The sequence below is a fragment of the Podarcis tiliguerta genome (assembly GCF_965153285.1).
Source record: "Podarcis tiliguerta genome assembly, chromosome: 2".
Taxonomy (NCBI): domain Eukaryota; kingdom Metazoa; phylum Chordata; class Lepidosauria; order Squamata; family Lacertidae; genus Podarcis; species Podarcis tiliguerta.
In genome coordinates this window covers 67,098,157-67,117,483 of record NC_139535.1, presented here as the reverse complement: position 1 = coordinate 67,117,483, position 19,327 = coordinate 67,098,157, and the positions used below count along the sequence as shown (strand labels likewise).

The window sequence follows — 19,327 nt, the reverse complement described above, 5'->3', positions numbered from 1 at the left end:
ATACAGCTGACAAAAGAGTTATGCACAGCCTCATATGATTTCCTTCAGTGCTAGAACTCTGGCTCATATTTATTATTGTTGGTGGTGTTGTTGTTAATTGCACTCAACAGATCACCTGTTTTATTTAATGGAGAAGGACTTATAAATGATAGCTTTTACCAGTTTTGTTCTGAAAATATTGCTTATTCTTCACAATATCAGAAACATTATTGTAATGATGCTCACAGGATTGTAAAACACAAACCACCCTAGCATCTAATGAGATCTGTCTCTTGCAAAATCTCCAGCGTCTATCACTTTGAAAATTACTTTCTCCATACTAATCAAATTGTCCCTAATCTTAATTCTTACAATAGACTCACGAGTGATTAATGTAAACACAACCAATAAACATCTAAATTAGTTATGGACACCTAAATCATTTTCTTTGGCCCTCTTAATAATTCATTTCCAGAGACAAGCTGGGAATGTACGTTTCATTAGCATTGTTTGCTCTTGGTCTTACTCCATGCTGATCAATTCTGTAATTTAAGGAAAGCAAATATGTAGATTTCTTCCTCTCAGGTGAAACTTCCAATAGTTTCTAGGAAAAACATAAGAGGCATGGAATTTCTCAGGGAGATATCTATTCTGGGAGGGTTTGCACTCCCTCTGAAGGAATGAGCTATAAAGCTAAATCATGCGTGGGGTGGCCTAGCCATCACTCAGCAGATTTTTTTATTCCTGACTCCTTTGGGTTCAAGGTGACATCCCCACACTGTCTCTAGCCTGCATCTTGAGGTGTCTGCACCATATCCAGTTTTGGGCCCATCGTATCTGTTTTCATGAAACAATATGGATGTTCCTTTGCTTTTGGTATGTGAGGTACAATTTTGGGTAAACTGGAGTTGAGGAAGCTACTGAGCTTCTTTGGTTTTCAAACTTTAAACTTTCAGGGAAGTTTTTCCACATTGACTCTTCTGCCAGCAAGAAGCATGGGGCTTTGAAGTTCTTTAAGATGGGTGCCAAGCACATTTGAATGCCCTTGCCAGGCCTCTTCAACTTCACTGCTGCCCTGAAGGAACGAAGAGTGTGCCCTACAAGAAACCCCAGTAGGTGATCGCAGTAGTAGTGAGCAAGGTGCCTTTTAGGGAAGCTTGTCTGCTATTACTGTTAATTCTACTGAGAAATTCCAGATAAGTTTCAAAGGAATCCCAGGATTCTGAAGAGTACAAATTGTAAATTATTTTCTACTGCTTTATTTTAACATTTAACTTTAAAAGGTTGCATATTTGACATCAGGTTCTTGGCCTAGGCAGTAAAGCCCTGCAGTGTTAACGTCCACTGTTAGCATCTTGGATCTGGCAGAGAGAACACCCTTTGCACGCTTGACATATAAAGCTGCTTAACACTCTATGAAGCAATGGCGGTTGCTGCAGTGTTCCCCACAGTGAAAATCTTGAAGGTGAAGGGTAGATGCACATTCCTAAAAGGTCAGAGAAGCCCAGCAGATGTCCACTCTATGCTTCTGCAAGTGCCCTTCACAATTCACAATTCTCTTTGATCCTTATTAGAACTCCATGAAGTACCGTAGGTTAGGTTAAGAGAGAGAATTGCCCAAAGCCAGTCAGCTTCATAGCTGGGCTTGCCTCCTTTACATCCCTCAGGTTGAGTCTCCTGTCCCAAGTCCAACACTATTCTGGCACCCTGAGCCACTGATTTTTCTGCTTTAACTTTGAACATGTATTCCTTACAAGTACCTCCAGCCATACTGTATCTGTCACAGGTAGTGGTACACACAAGCAACGGTAATAAACAAATTGCATGCTGCAGTTTGTTAACTCCTGGGAACATGGCATTGAAGGGGAACTATTGATTTTTCATCAAAGGTGTGGGAAGATAAGCTATAGTTTCTAAGAACATTTGCCTCCCTGCATTAAATTCCCTGATGTGTCCTATGCAAACCCCCCTTCCCCCAAAGGCAATTGCTTCCTTGCAGATGACTTTAAATCAAATCTCAAGACAGGAAATAACTTTCAGTATCTGTGAGAACAGTGGGGGAGAATGATAGGTGATGAAAACTATATTTTGGGAGTAATGACTAAATGTGGATTTGTGGTAAGTTGTCCTGTACAATGAATAGCAAAGGGTAATCTTATTGATATAATGATCAGCCAGCTAGGCTGCATAGGGCAAAATTACAGGCATAGTTATTCCGAGTTCTCAAGTGTACTTGCCGTGGACAAATCCATCCACCTGAGTTTCTAAAATCTGTATATGAAGAAGGGCATTCACAGCAGTTTCAACCATGGGTGTAAGAATTAACATCAGAAAGACGGTAACCACAACCAGTGGTTTCTTTGTGGCAGTACACACGAGTATAGAGCACAATCATCTCTTTTCTTGTTGCCCACAGCTGCCATTTTGTTCAGAAACTCTTTTTTTAAAAAAACCAAAACAACAAGATATGACTATTGGCACTTCACTTCCTCCACAAAAAGAGCACAGGCAATTTTAAATGTGCCTCTGTAGTAGGCTGTAGATGTGTTGTACAATTCTGTGTTGTACAAACACTGCCCCTAGTATACTGCATAGTATAATAATTAAGCTACTGGAAGCCTTTTAGGGAAGTGAAAACTGTTGTAAATCAACATCTCTACAAGGCAGGGCATTACCAGGATATTGATCACTTAATGCAATATGACCCATGTCATCTATTCCCCTCACCGCACCCCATATGTGGTATTGACAATTGAAGGATAAATGATAGTGAGAAATCATTATTCTCATATTTGAAGTTCCTAACTTTTGTGAGTAAATGGAGCTAGCTTCTTTGAAATGCATCCCAAGCAGCAGGAGTATTCATTACTATTAAACATTATTATTTTTTCAATCTAGGCAATCTGGAGTGTTTTCCTGACAATCTGGCATAAATAGACTTAATTACATGTGCCACCAGGACAACATTTTTGTAAGAAAGTTGTGCGATGAAACTGTTAAGGTCTTGGCTGATAAGGGAAATTATTGTGCTGGTTATGAAAACTTCTCATTAAATGAACAGGAAAAAATAATTAATTTTAGTGTCAATCAAAACATCACATAAAGGAAACAGAAAAACAGAGCAAGGATGTTTTAGTCTCCTGTTTTTAATTTATGTGGACATTCAGGATGAGCTACTCCTTTGTTGTCATATGCTATCAGTTTCTGTTTTGAAACCTTATGGGGTCTTGTTGATATCAGATTCTGTGCTGCAATCTGGGTTCTTATTTTGATATCATTTTCTGGATCGCTGTTAGCTTTTAGAAGAACAATAGCTTAATTGAAATACAATATGTGGATTTCTACACACACCCAAGTGCCTGAAAATTCTCCAAGCCTGTAAGTTATTTTGACTGTGCCAGAAGCAGGCAGGGTTTCCTTGAAGTTAAAAGGTACAATTAATCTCCTGTTGCACTTCCAATTAACTAAATTGCTAACCTTATTGTGAAAAGTAGAAATGCAATTGAGTTGCTGCTTGAGGCATGCTAAAAGGGTGGGGAATGAAGTAATTTAATTAACTGACTTCAAGTACATTAAGAAGTATAGTGCCTTTCCCTCCCTCCCTTTCCCCCTCAGTACCTTTAAATAGATCATTGAATAATGCAGATTTTTTTTTTACCACAAGAGAGATAATGCACTGTGTTCAATTTTCAAATTGTCTAACGAAACCTTGGTCCTACCAGAGCATAATGATTTGGAAGAGTTAATGCCAAGAAAACTACCCCTTTCTGACTGGCAAATATCCCAAATGTGCCATAAATGCTCACAGACGTCATTCCAAAATGTTCTGGACTGGAATGCCAAACAGAAGCACTCCACACTGCAACACTTTGTTGCAGACCCCCATTTGTTATATCTGTCGGCGAATACTTACATTAATATCTTCCAGATCTAAAAAGTTCAACACAACCCCGTTGCGTTTCCAGATGATTGGAGGCCGCAGAGGTCCATGGATAGCACAGTTCAATACAGTGCTCAGCCCAACAGTTACTGTGGTAACGCTGACCTTCTGCTCTTCAGAAAGTGTGAGTTGGACCACCTCTGTGAAAGTAATGGAACAAAAGTAATTATTATTATTATTATCCATGAAATAAATCTGGCCTTTTCACTGATTGATTGGGGAGGTTTCAGCAATAGTAAAGGTATGAACTGCTAAAAAGGTCAACGTTAGAACAACAACATGAAATGGGATATACCTCAATAAACCTAGATTACAATGTAATCCTTTATTTCATGCTTCCTTGGTTGTCAGATAGCCTTCCAGCTATGTAGGGGGGAAAAGACAGTATTGTCTTCCATTCTCATTTGTACCCTGCAGAAATGGAATTCAGATTAAATAGACTGTAGAGCAAAATATAATAATATTTACATCTCCTTCCTCAAACTGACAAGCATGAATAAAAGCAGAGTTCTGAAGTTTCTCACATGTACTCCTAAAACCACCTGTGGAATGTCCATGCTAGTACCTTTTCTAGGATCTGAGAGATACGTAATGTACACATGACCTTACGCATCTGAAATCACCTTGTGTAGGTACATCATGGGACGCGGGTGGCGCTGTGGGTTAAACCACAGAGCCTAGGACTTGCCGATCAGAAGGTTGGCGGTTCGATCCCCGCGACGGGGTGAGCTCCCGTTGCTCGGTCCCTGCTCCTGCCAACCTAGCAGTTCGAAAGCACATCAAAGTGCAAGTAGATAAATAGGTACCGCTCCAGTGGGAAGGTAAACAGCATTTCTGTGTGCTGCTCTGGTTCACCAGAAGCGGCTTAGACATGCTGGCCACATGACCTGGAAGCTGTACGCCGGCTCCCTTGGCCAATAAAGCGAGATGAGCGCTGCAACCCCAGAGTCGGCCACGACTGGACCTAATGGTCAGGGGTCCCTTTAGGTACTGGTACATCATAGTATGGTGTTTTCCCTCCTCCTGTAGGAAAGGGGATACTTTTGCAGGAGAAGCAGCAATATATATTCTGCCCTGGTCGATCCTGACTGGCAGTGGATCTTCAAGGTTTCAGATCCTGGTTCTTATTGGCATGCAAAGCATGTTTTCTGCTATTCAGCCATGGTCCTTCAGTGAGGCTTAGATTCTGTACAATCATCTTTGTACAGATTTTGATACCATACAGGAAAACTAAGATTGCTAACATTCTAACAGAAGGTTTCCTAATGCCTTTAACAGTTGCATGGAATGTAGAAAATTAAACTGGAGAAGTTCCCTCCACCAAGCATGGAGATGTAACCTGAAAATGAGCTGCTATAAAGGCAGAGGAGACCTGCCAGGAAAAGGTGGCAACTTTGTGAAATGTCATCCAAATTCCCTGTTACAGTGGTACCTCGAGTTACAGACGCCTCAGGTTACATACGCTTCAGGTTACAGACTCTGCCAACCCAGAAATAGTACCTCAGGTTAAGAACTTTGCTTCAGGATGAAAACTGTAATCGTGCCGCGGCAGCACAGCGACAGTGGGAGGCCCCATTAGCTAAAGTGGTACCTCAGGTTAAGAACAGTTTCAGGTTCAGAATGGACCTCCAGAACGAATTAAGTTCTTAACCCGAGGTACCACTGTACTTAGAGGAAATGAATTTGCTCTTCTTTCTTCAGCAGGGGGCAGGGAACCATGTTAAATTGCTTTCTGTGAATTGATTCTTAGCGTTCAAAATCTTTCTCCTTCCCTTAACATTACATTTTGATTAACACCTGCCCAGTGATAATAACACCAATCAGGATCCCGACATCTGTTCATTTGCCTGCTCAAAAAACAATGGCAGCATTGTGATTTGCACAGCCAGCTGTTATAAAATATGACAACAAGCACTTTGTTGGGTGTGCCCAGCTTTGCAGACAGGTAAGACACTTGATGGTGGAATTACTGTCAGTAGCAGAGAGCTGTTATTAAGCATTTCAACTAGAGACAGGGAGGCGGGGCTGAGCAATCAAAATGCTTTGTCAAAACTGTAACGTTTACAGTTTTACCATTCCCTGGTGCATCTTCTTGGCTCAGCATCTGAGGCACTGGCAAAAAAAAAGGAAGGCCTTGGAGCTGCACCACACATTTAAAAATGCTCCAAACTGAGCTTTCAAGTTAATAGTCCATTGAGATTGTTGCATCGTAGTTATTTTTCAATGGAGCCGTTGGTTCAACACCTCTTTTGGTGCAACGCCGGTCCAATCTATATCTGCCCGACAAACATGACAGTAAATGCATTGATTCCAAGAGGCATGACATCGCTGGAATTCATGTTAACATTGAGCCTGTAGATTTCTGTTGTTTTGCTGACTGCTGGATAGGTTTTGCAACAGCCACAAGGAAAGCAGTAAACCAAGGTGCCCCCCTTTTGTTAAAAGAAAAAATAGAAATAATAAAGCTTGACATCACTGAAATAAAAGCTTGATGGGAACTTCCAGGAGCCTCGTTGTGATGAAGTAACAACAGTAATCAGACCTGGGATTGAGCAGTTTCCCAACAAAGCTCACATTTTTCTAGAGGCAATATTTTTGCCACATGGCAAGATTTAAGTACTTTTCCTCACTTTAACAGCTTTAAGAAAAGCTGTTAAAGTGGCTAAACCAAGCAGGAAACACAGGCTTTAAGTAAGCAGTGGGCTAAAAAATCATTAAATGCGTACACATGCGGCAGGGCTACACACACAGAGTTTTGCAACAACACAATCCTTAGGTTCAGACAGCCTTGGATTTGTAGGGAAGGCAAGAGCAAGGCAACCTAGTTCCTCTTTATAAGTGTCAAGGCTGATTTGCCTTTAAGAGAAACTTTGATTAGGAATTGAATCACTGGGCAATCTGATCACATACCCTTTGGTGCCTCACAGTTACTTCTCTTTATTTATGTCCAGATAAATTAAGTAGCCCCAATGAAGTGCAGATAAGGGCATCTGACATATCCTAGTGGTCCTTTAGGGGCAAAGTACCTTGAGCAGCGCTCCAGATGATACAAGAAAAGATAGGCCAAATTATTGACCCTCTCAGTTGCAAATGGTAGTGGCATGTTGTTTGCTTCTCAATGCATTCACCTTTTCACATCATGGAAAGGGCTTCTTATTGCTAAGGTTTTATAGGCTGGGTGCGTTTAACAGAACACACTCAAATAGAAATTACAGTGAGCTGTTGATATCAACAAACGTAGCCAAGTTGCAAAAGCATTCCTGGACACATAAAAGGTTCTCAGACTTCATTAGGGGTGATGGTGTCACCATGTAATTAACCAAAATGGATGAATACATCACCTGAAATTGATTTTTTTTTTTAAAAAAAAATACAATTTATTCAGGGAGAAGTGTCAGGATGTTTTCTTTCAGTTATGATGTCTTATGCTTTAGAGCTATTATTTCTAATAATCACAGATGACTAAGAGATCATTTTGCTTGGTGAAGGAAAAGTACTCTGCACACACCGAAACCCTCCTCTGATTTCATTAAGTCTCGTTATGGAGAGGCACTGAAATGATACCATCTGGAGTTTGTGAGGGGTGGGAGCCCTGATTCAGAGTAAGTTCTGAAATTCAAAAATGTAAATTCCACTTAATAGGAAGATCAGAAGCTGGGAGCCTCAGGCCTGGGGGCTGAATGCAGCCTTCCAGGTGCTTCTATCCAGGCCTTGGAACTCTCCCCAGCCTGCACCCTGTTTTCCTAGGCCACACCTCTCACCAGCCCTCTCTGCACCCTCTTCAAATGCGTTTGCCTGGTTTGAATGTGCCCTTGAAATGTTTGACTGGAAAAAAAAGATCTGTGGTGTGTGTGGGTGTCTATGCAAAAACCTTCAATACAGTGGTACCTCAGGTAACATACGCTTCAGGTTACAGACTCCGCTAACCCAGAAATAGTGCTTCAGGTTAAGAACTTTGCTTCAGGATGAGAACAGAAATCGTGCTCTGGGGGCACAGCAGCAGCAGGAAGCCCCATTAGCTAAAGTGGTGCTTCAGGTTAAGAACAGTTTCAGGTTAAGTACGGACCTCCGGAATGAATTAAGTACTTCTCTAGTCTACTGTACAAAAGTAGAAATGGCATCCATTGCTCTATCCACTTTTTTCCCTTTCTTTTTTTTGCTTGTGGGCCCAAAGACATACAGCCCTTAGAAGTTTGCCTGGGGGAATGTGGCCCTTGGGCTGAACAATTGCCCCGTACTAGATGATACTCAAATATCTTTATACTCAAATATCTTGTTTTCCATGGCACCTGAGCATGAGTTACAGGGCAGAGGTTATCAAGTGATGCTTTGTCTGAGTACGACCTCAGTTGCCAGGCCACATGCACATTTGACTCTGCAGAGGGCATTCTGTGAAGAGGTCCATGTCAATATATTTGTTGTGTTTTCTGCAGACATTACTGAGCAAGTAAAACAAGAATTGTGCATGCCCTTGGAGCAAGCCATTCAGAAACAAGGTCACATTTACTGAAAACAAGTACCTTTCATTAATGGACTCTAAAGTGGAGGGCACCGGAGGGCAGATTTTCATAGTGCACTAATACATATATGACTCTATGCAAAATGTTGCCCTGGAAGCCAGTGTTCCCTCTGTAAATTGAGATAAATTCTGTATCATTTGGATTGCTGGTCAAAATTGCCTCTCTGCACCTTCTATCTTTAGTCAACGATATTATGGCTTGATAATTGCAGCTTCTGACATCCCGTTGTGATCATTTCTTCAGTTTGTGCTGTCATATGCATCACTGGTTATATGTGCAACAAAAGCAGGCATTTGGTGCCCAAACATACTTTTTAATGAAAACACTGCTATATTTGGAATGTACTGGATAGGAAAAAGAACTAGTAATTAGCATAACACGTAACATTTAGTGGCTTTAATGAGGGTTGCTTTCTTTTGAAGAGGTATAATAAAGTAAGGGTACACTCATTGGATTTTATGTCTTTTAATAAGGTTTCCTTAATCCTGTTTCTCACAAATGACTTCGACTCCATGAAACACTTCTAAAATCTATCAGCAGGCTCTTTATGAACACACTTTTGAGCGCTCCGTTCTCGTGAAATTGGGGTTGGAAGGATCTGTCACTACCACTTTTCTCTGTTTCTCATTTTTCCAATCTTAAATTCAGTTCTCAACATTTCTGCAGGAATTTGGGGTTGTCTTTTTTTGGGGAGGGGAGGGGGAAGGGTTTAAGATCTTCATGCGACTTGCACATTTTGAGATTTAAGTCAACTCACTTCAGAGAGACCTTGACTCCACAGTTGTAGCAACTCCAGTCTAAGTGTCCAAAGTCACAGTCTGTGATGTGTTGTAGAATTATTACTATTATTATTATTAAATAATAATAATAATAATAATAATAATAATAATAATAATAATAATAATTTTATTATTCATACCCCGCACATCTGGCTGCAGTGGCGTAGTGTGGGTTGTCAGCACCCGGGGCAAGGCAAGTAATTTGCGCCCCCCCGCTGCACTGTCCCTCCCCCAGATAGTCCCTCGGTCTCTCTCCGCACCGCACCGCACCGCACCGCACGCCTGGCACCCACAGTGGGCGGCGACCCAGCGGCTCGGATCAGATTCGCACAGCCAGCACTGCAGTGAGAGAGAGTGAGCCAGGTAGGGGCAGAGAGCTGCGAGTGCGAGTGCGCCCCCCCAGATGTTGCGCCCGGTGCGGCTGGCCCCCCCTGCACCCCCCACGCTACGCCACTGTCTGGCTGGGTTTCCCCAGCCACTCTGGGTGGCTCCCAACAGAAATAAATAAATAAATAAATAAATAAGTGATAAAACTTCAGACCTAAAAAACTTCCCTAAACAGGGCTGAATGGTTGGGTCCAGACCATTGCTGGTTATGCAGCATTTAAGAAATTAAAGATTGTGTCCAGTGCTGTCGGTCTGCTAGCACAATAGCCCTTTTGCTAGTGGAGGTGCCTTTCATAATGTTGTACAACGGAGGAAACCAATGCAACAGGTCCACTGGCGGGATCATTGTGCAAGAACGTAACCAGCAGCAAAGGCAAAAACTGGATACAAACAGCCCCATGTGATTCTAAAATCCAATGCCTTGTTTAAGTTTTCAGTATACTATATATTAAACTCCAGAAACCCTTGCATATTCCCCCTATATTTTCTTCCTTTTTTGAAATTAGAGCATCTTTAACAGAAAGGAACTGCACTGACTTCAGTAGCAACCTCTGCATGCTAATTGAGTCAGGTATTACTAGTTGTGCTATTTTATCACAGAAATCTTTTCTCTGCTGTCATCTGCAGCCCACCAACGGCAATCATAATTTCACAATGAAGACATGTATAATTGAGGTCATTACTGAGAGCAACCTGGAATTGAGCATCTACAGAACAAAACTCATTGATTTAGCATGGCTTAGAGATAATTTACATAGCAAATGTTGGTCATAGGCTTTACTTTTCTTATGCTATAGTAGTACACCGAGAACTCAATTTTCGTTTTGAAAATGCTTTTTGTATCTTTAATTAGATCTTTTCTGCTTAAACTCCGGACATATCATTTTGCAGTGGATTGTTACTAATTTTTAATTATTCTTGCATTTGCTCATAGATGCCTTTCAGTGCTTGAAATAGTGAAAATAGTTTATTGTGTGTATCGGGCATGAATCTTCTTAAAGGATTATTTACTAAGATTATTGTCTGAGCTCAGAATAAATACTGCCCGGAGTTAGTGGAGGTAGAATTTGTTCATTAAAAAGCCAGAATATTTTGTCTCAAAAAATTAGCTACCTCACTTTGTTGTGGGTTAGGAAGGAAATATTGTAGCCCCTTCTAAAAATCAGCCTTTGACTTTAGAATCTTAAAATAAAATTGCCTCTAATGAGGGGGCCAGTTTTTAAGTTATTTATCAGATTTATGGTGCAAAACAATCAATGGGTGTTACATCCCATTGATTTTAAAAGGAGATTTAATTATGTGCCAACTTTTCTGCAACAATTTGCAATTTTCAAAAATACAATAACTCATATGAAATTTCATCAATATTTTAGCACAAAATTCTCCTAATATGTACATTTTTGTATGCATTTTTGACTAACAGAAATCTTTTTGCAAGCAATTTTCCCTAATAGAATGCACGTTTGCATGTTATTTTCAACTAATTTATGCATTTACATGCACACACTTTCCCCTAATATATGCATTTTTGTACACACTGCTTTGCAGGAGACCCGCAGTACAAAGTTTGGAGAGGTGCAAATGCTTAAAGATGACTGTGTTTTGGTTTGATAAGTGTGAATTAGATAGTGTCTCATTAATATGCAAATAAATCAAATTCTCCCCGCCCATAGTGGCAGGATAGAAAGTTGCTCCAATTAACAATGTTCTAAAAGTAAAAGATAGTCCACCTTGTACAATGTAAATATGGAAAGGATATCAGGTTTGGGTGCATACTTTGTTTTTCAAAATCTCAATTTACAGATGGGTTTTACTGTCTTGTTATTTGAGCAGAGCTTCTCCAGTGCTTGGACTTATGTGAGAGAAAAAGAACCGGATGAGTGAACATGTATAATAAAATTATTTCTAAAATCCTAGTACAAATGTGCTAATCTCAGCTATATTTTGTAATTGCCATAATTCAAAGTATTAATGTAATGTATATATACTGCCTATCATAGGTATGCTGCTTCAAAGTGTTTTACAGTAAATTCTCCACTAAATTAGTAATGGTGTTTTCTGAGGCATTAAAAAATGCATAACAGTGAGATGGTACTTAGCAGCTTAAACCTTGCCTGCCTATCCTTTACTTGTGAAGTCCACAGGCTATGACTCTTTGAGCTGTGCTTCATCTTATGCTAAAAGTGTAAAATTTATTCTGTCAATCTTTTCTTCAGAAAAAAACAACCTCCAATTCAGTCTTTCCTTCCTCCCCACATCTATCCAGAAGCCGAATCCTTCAAAAAATAAGGACAGATTTGTAGTTATGGCAGGTGGAATTTACCTCATCTTTTGTGCTGAGGCTCACATGCCCACAGTTGTAATCTCTTAACTGGAAGTGGATGAGGCCAGAGTTGGTAAGGAATGGGTCTGACACCAAAAATGGGTATTCCAGAAGTGTTGGACCCACTTCTTTTCTATCTTTCACTCATGCCCTTCTCCCTCTGACACTCCCTTCTCTCCCCGCTTGTATTAACCATTTTTTCTTGCATTCATTCTTGCTTTTCTTCCTCCAGAAAAATTGCCTGCACAACAATTTAGGTTTACTAAAGATAAATCTCAGTGGTGCAGATAAGATCCCTCCAGGGCCAGATTTAGTTCTGATGAGGCCCTAAGCTACTGAAGGTAATGGGGCCCTTTACATGTCCAGCTGTCCTTTGTCAACAACAAATGGTCGCTGTTTTTGGGTTGAATATATGTGATATGGTAATTTATGGACCTAATAGGTATCTAACCAGTGATATTTTAGGGAGCTAGCTAGCAGGTGGGGCCCATTACTTACATCGTAGGAGCCTACACAACACAAAATACTGTTGCTGTATGTAGGTTTTATTTTATTTGTTTTTTATCTTATATTTTGGAAATGTACTTCCAGTTTTTTTTCTTTAATTTATTTGGGGCCCCCCCGAGAGAGTGGGACCTTAAGCTATAGCTTGTTTAGCTGATACGTAAATCCAGCACTGTATCCCTCCCTTCCCCAAACCCAAGGAGGGTCAGGGGAGAGAGATGGGTTTTTATCGGCAGTCTAGTGCAAGAAGGAGGGAGGGCTAATCCTTCATTGCCCAGCTGCCACTCCAAGGAAAATCACCTGATATGTGGCAATAAGGCTTCCCATCCTTTTATTTCTATCAGCATTGCATATTGTGGGGACAGGATAGTTAACTTTCTGCAGGTACAACAGTGATGAAAACTGCCCCAATGCAGTGCCACAACAAGGGCGGGGGAAGGCTCTAATTGTTCAGCTGAAAGAACTACCAATTCCATTCTGAGCAAGTCTGAAAGAACATAGGAAATAATTCAAGCTGGGGGGTGGGGTGGAACGCATTCAAAACAGAATCAGGATAAATAATTCATCCAAAGACTTAACTTTAACTGGCAAGTGGACATGTGTTAAAACTGATAGTAAAGAGGTCAGTTGAATCCTACAAGATGAGAAAAGGGAAAAAGGTTTGACTAGAACTAAGACAAATCAGCTGCACCTTTTCAACATATAGATGCACTTTTCAGGCGATGTTTGCACATTCAGTGAACACTGGTAGCATGAAGCAGAATTGCAGTGAAAAGCCCTGACCTCCCAAAGGTGTTTACTAACAGCTTCCATATTTTGAGAAGCACATGATTTATTATTTTATTTATTCATATTCTGCCATTATCCCTGTGCAGGACCCAAGTTTGCTCACAACGTAAATTAAAACAAACACAATGAAAAACATACAATGATATAAATATTTATAAGTAACCATATTGAAAACCGCACTGAAAACCCTAACAATTATTTAAAAGTACCCATATACACGCATCCTACCACCACTACCAACAGAACCCATCCTCAAAAGACCCTGTCACAGCAGTTATAAGTGGCCTAAGGCATATCTAAACAAACAAAGGAAGGGTAGCTGAGTGTGTGCCAGCCTAGCTCCCAGAGTTTCAGAATCTAGGAGCAGCCACCAAGAAGGCCCTGTCCAAGAAGCCACCCACCAAAAAACAAAAACAGCCTAGTTGCCCTTCTACCTTTGATTCCATTTCTTTCTCAGAGCCTTGGGGAACCATGAGCCCAGAGCGTAGTAACTGAATACCAGCATGAGGGAAATTTAAAGAGCTTTTGCATGTTACATTAAACCAGGACTATTTGTGACAGAAGCAAACTAAGAAGCTATGATCAAATTTGGCTTCCTGTGACGTCTGTCCTTGAGATTGTGCTTCATAAGCCTACAACAAACTGTGCTTTAAGCCTGGCTAGCTGCTTGCTCACACTGTGCTAAGCAATTCAAGAATTTTTCAAGTATTTGGGATTGATACTTCATTTCCCTTTGACTATATATGTGGAGGTGGGGGGAATGCTCTCAGCTAAAGCAGGATCTGGTCCCAGGCCTCCTTTCTCTCATTACTAGTTTGGATCTCTGAAAAGTGCTCTTGACAGAAGCATTTCTTTGGGTCAGCACCCTTGGGACAGCACCCTTGGGAATATAACTATTAACTTTACCATAGGTGCTTAGTGATTGCTGGGAGCCAGTCAGAATCCTACAGTTGGAATACATGTTTTTTGTTTTTTATTGCAGAGTGAGTGCTTTCAGATGGTAAAAAGACAGTGGCACACTGGACAGATTTGGCTGTTGGAATAGGGATGCATTTAGCAAGTGCTGCTACACAATGCTGCATAATTTCTTGATCTTCAGCTCTGGCCCTTTATGCTGAGCCCACAACTCCCCTCCCATTCTGCCTTCCATCTTTATCCAATATCACAGCCTAGGGCTCAACGGCTATGTTTTGGCTGTTGTTATGGCAACACAGCTGTCTCTCTTGAATATGAAACCTCCATAAACCTCCTCAGTTTGATCATATCCACACATTATCAATTTTTACTAACACTGTAAAATTGCTAATGGCCAAATGACTTTCATAAATATTTCTGAGTGCTGTTGGTGTGGGGTAGTACTGTGTGTGTGTGTTAATTTTTGGCCACAGCAGTATACATCAACACAGAACAGCCACTGTAGATTAAATATGCCTTCTTGTTCTTCTGTGCTCAGTAAGTGGATATAAAGCTATTTGCTGTCGGCAGGAGAACAACACATAGGAAAGAGCAGCAATGAATAATGCTGTATGCAAACAGCAGCACGAGGCTCAAAGGCTAGCATATCAAAAAAGCAGGGATGGAAATCTAGGTCACATTTGGTTATTTCAGTTATCACTGATATATGTATCAAACATGCAGCTGCTTTCACAGTGACTGGTCTTAGGGCCAGAGGAATATGCATAGAGAAATATTGCCTCTGCTGAACAGAGCCTCCTGACCTCACCTACCCAAAAAGATTCCCACAAAGCTTTTTCATTTGGGTTACTGCAGTGGACTGTGGCTTTGTCTAAATATGATATAATAACTCACTTGATCAAAGTGGGAATGGAAGGAAGGAAGAGTCAGGAGAAAGCCACAGCATATCCTGTAGTACATCAAGCCCTAAATGGCCTCGGCCCAGTATACCTGAAGGAGCGTCTCCACCCCCATCGTTCTGCCCAGATGCTGAGGTCCAGCGCCGAGGGCCTTCTGGCAGTTCCCTCGTTGCAAGAAGCAAAGCTAGAGGGAACCAGGCAGAGGGCCTTCTCGGTAGTGGCGCCTGCCCTGTGGAATGCCCTCCCATCAAATGTCAAAGAGATAAACAACTATCTGACATTTAGAAGACATCTGAAGGCAGCCCTGTTCAGGAAAGTTATTAATGTGTGACATTTTAATGTATTTTTCATCTTTGTTGGAAGCCGCCCAGAGTGACTGGGGAAACCCAGCCAGTTGGGCGGGGTACAAATAATAAATTATTATTATTAATCAAGCAAACAATTTTAGGAGTCCTTGTCCAATGTCTTTTGAGATACTCCTAATTTTAAATTAGGTGATGTTGTGTTTTATTTTATTAAAACATGCATATCCCCCTTCTTTCTGGTACACATAGTGACTTACAACATTTAAAATTACAATTTCATAAAAAAGCAAAATATAACAACCAAGCAGTTAAAATCAAATATAGAAATAGTGCCTGCCACATACAACTAAAGCCTATGGAAGAAAAATAGTTCTCAGTAACCAACAAATAACAACTGTGGAGGGTTCAACCATACATCATGGGGCAAGGTGTTCCATACTTAAGATACAGCCAATGAGAAGGTCCTTTCTGTTTTCCCATTCAGACATACTTCCACTCCAGGTGGGACACAGAAAAGGGCTTTTCCTTCTGATCTTGGGGAGTGAGTAAGATGGTAATAAAGGAGGTGTTCCCTGAGCTATGATCCCATTACTGGAACTCTAACTTTGTATTATTAAAGAGAACTCAAGAGTCCTGTGGCAACTTAAAAACTAACAGATTTAATGTGGATTAAGTTTGTGTGGACTACAGTCCAGAAAGACTGAGACATTCATGAAGTCTTTCTGAAACAACTATAATAACATTTTGTATTCCTATATGTTATAACCAACCAATTTGATTAATTTATATTTTGTCTGAGGTGATGGTGTTGGACTTCAAGTGTCAAGAATATCCTTGGTGTTTATGTTTATAACTATTCCATAAGCTCCTAGAGTTTATAATGAAAATACTAAACTATACTATCGTAACATCTGCTTTGAAAATAGAGAAATAAACAAGCCAGAGAGAGTTAGAGGAGAGAAGCAGAGAGGAAATATTAAGAGTAGTGTAAAGCTTCACTTCAAACAAATACTACCCTTTCAGAGCTATGCTTTGTTCTTTGAAGGGTATCATTTGATAATGTGAAAATTGATAATGAAATCTAGTAATCAACCCAGTTTGAGAGGCATAATACAAGTATTAAGAATAAAGGTTACTAATAAGCAACAGATGCTTCTAAACCATCATTCTTTACTTCTTTTTTTCTTGAAATATTGTTAAAAGCATTCACCATGTTAATCAAGAATGTGATGGACCCTACTCTCAGCAGCCAGAAACATCATAGCCAGACACTGGAGAGACCTGTCAGGAGTAAGCATGGACTAATGGTACCAAATAGTATGGGAAACAGCCTTATTAGAAAAACTAACCAATAAACTGAAACTGACACGAGGACAAATGGAAGAAGATGCCTTCACCCCGGTATGGCTCCCTTTTATCACATATACAGCCTAACAAGACAGCAACAAGAATCCACCAACAGCATACAAATCAATATGGCTAACCTGATTCAAAAACACCCACCCACCTCACTCACACCTGAAAACAAAGTTCACCACAGCCAATCACAAACAAACAACCACAACTGTTAAAGGGAGCAGGGCTCATTAACAGCACAACCTGCCCTGACCTGCAGTTCTGAGAAATTCCCTCCCTATTTTCTTGCTGATATGAGAGGGAAGAAACGCCGCAGGCAGCTTTCTAATGAAGCTACGAGTGCTGCCAAAAAACAGACAAATATCAGGGACTTCTTGCCTGACAATGACCTAAATGAGATCTGTAGAAATTTCCCTACAGCAAACAGTTATGAGGCTCTTGCTCCCAGTACTACTCATGAGGAGCCTGCCGGCATTGTGGATGGCCCACAACTAGCCTCGAGCCTGTGTATGAAGGAACAGAGGGAACAGACTCTTGAGTCCCTGCAAAAAACTTCACCTGAACTATCCCAGCCACCAGCCCAGTTAAATAAGGACCGTGAGGTACTGGAACTGCTAATTTGCCAGACTGAGCTGATAACACACACCATCACCAACTTATATAAAAGGCTGGATGGGATCGAAAAGAAGCTTGAAAATGTTTTTGGCTTGTTCCGCTGCCTCCCCTCACTTTCTCAGCTTAACAATACTGTAAACTCTGCACACCCCTGCCCAAGTGTGCAGGCCAACCTTGCACAAAAACAAGTGAGATGCCTGCCCAACCAAGTACAAAACTTAAGTTTGCAACTCCAGATCAGCAAACTTGCAGTACTGGTGGGAAACCACCCCTTGAATTATAATAAATGGGCGGATAAACATTCGGTCATAAATTCCCTGACCCAACTGCTGGGGCAGGCACTTCGCCGCGCAGATATCGCGGACATCACATGGCTGCCTTCTGGACCTTACATGAGACGTATGGTTATTAACTTTAGATCTGCCCATCTCGTTGCAAAGATTCTAAAACTAAGAAACCATACAAGGAAATGGCACATTTATTTCACAAGGGTATTCACTAACCTGACCCGTACACCACTACGCACCAGGACAGGTGCTGTCTGTGACGATGCTGGGCCTGTGCGCCATAAAGAACAAATAGACAGGGGAATGGAGCCGGGGACCCCAAATAAGGGCAAATCTATTACCCCACAGGGAGTGGCAAGCCTGCCCGCAAATGACTTAATTGATTTCCTACACCCCCCGCTTGGTACCTTGGTCTCTACGTGCAACGAGCCTGACAGTGGACTACCCAAGCAAGACCAGTCTGAAATGCTCTCGACCTCATATGCCTCGATGCCGGAACTGGAGGCTTCCATTATTCCAAGCCCAATACGCAACCAAGATCCACAGCTTTTGTCAATTTTTGACCCACTAACAGTACCGACGCAAGATACAGCTGTTGACCTGCTACCTGTACAGACTATACGGGTCGGCAAAACCCTTGCTCTCCAAAAACCTGCTGAACATCATATCGGCAACGATGCCATCGAAGATCCTCTGGGCCATATCAACCAACTGGCCCCTCGGTTAAAGCCATCACACTTACCTAGGGTCCAGCGACCTCAAACCTGGAACCACCAAGCAGGGCAGAAAGAGGAGGAGCCCAACTTAGGAGCCTCAAACCACCGGAAAAGAGATTGACTGCCACTACTTCCACCATCACCCTATTTCCACATTCTATCTTGGAATGTGGCGGGATGGCTATCTAAGCAGGGCGATGTCGACCTTCTGGATTTCCTTACAAAATTTCAGATCATATGTCTACAGGAGACGTGGTGTTTAGATCTCCATGCCCCTTCTCTACAGGGATACGAAGCCTTTGTTACCCCCGCGTTAAAATCAAATACCCGAGGCCGACCTAGTGGTGGTTTAGTCACTTTTATATCCACTAAGCTAAAGTGCAAGGCCCGGCAACAGCAGTGGGTGAAAAGTAACAATTTACAAATCTTACTTGTTTCTAGCAGGGAAGGAGGAGATTTTCTCTGCTTTAATTTATATATCCCTCCCATAGGCTCCCCTCCCCATTCGTTACAAATCTGGGAAGATTTAGAGCTATGTTTGGAGAAGGCTGAACTAGAACTCCCTGGCATGGATATCCTGCTGGCAGGTGATTTCAACGCTAGGATAGGAAATAACATTAATACGTACTGTTCTAAATCTCAGTTCCTGCCAGAGGCAGATTGGTTTATTCCCTGGTCCTCTGACGACAAGGTCATGAATAAGGCAGGCATTACATTAATGGAGACTGCCTTCAAACATAATTTGTATAATTTGCATGGTACCCATATGGACAGGTCAGGGGGTTTCTTTTCTTTTCTTGGGCCTAGAGGTGCGAGCGTTATTGATTATATCCTGGTCTCCCCAAAACTCTTGGAGAGGTCACAGGGCTTCAGCACTTTCAATAGAATTGAGAGTGATCATCTTCCTATATCAATTTCACTAATTCCCCGTGGTTTGGAGGACCCGCAATGCCGCATTCACTGTGCAGACCCACCTCTAACTCTGGCCCTTCGTAGACGTAAATGGAACAGCG

The 19,327-nt window shown here is 41.4% G+C and overlaps 1 protein-coding gene across 3 annotated transcripts in view; it reads right to left on the bottom strand.

Annotated features, from left to right (window-relative positions):
• The window catches only part of FSTL4 (follistatin like 4), a 343,973-nt gene that overhangs the window by 45,189 nt on the left and 279,457 nt on the right, over positions 1–19,327 (bottom strand). For 2 of the 3 annotated variants that reach the window (XM_083428816.1, XM_083428817.1), the window contains exon 7: positions 3,893–4,059. The exons of the other annotated variant lie outside the window; for it this stretch is intronic. In XM_083428816.1, the coding sequence (XP_083284942.1) occupies positions 3,893–4,059 (167 nt within the window). The remainder of the gene's footprint in view (positions 1–3,892; positions 4,060–19,327) is intronic. 3 annotated transcript variants of the gene reach the window in all.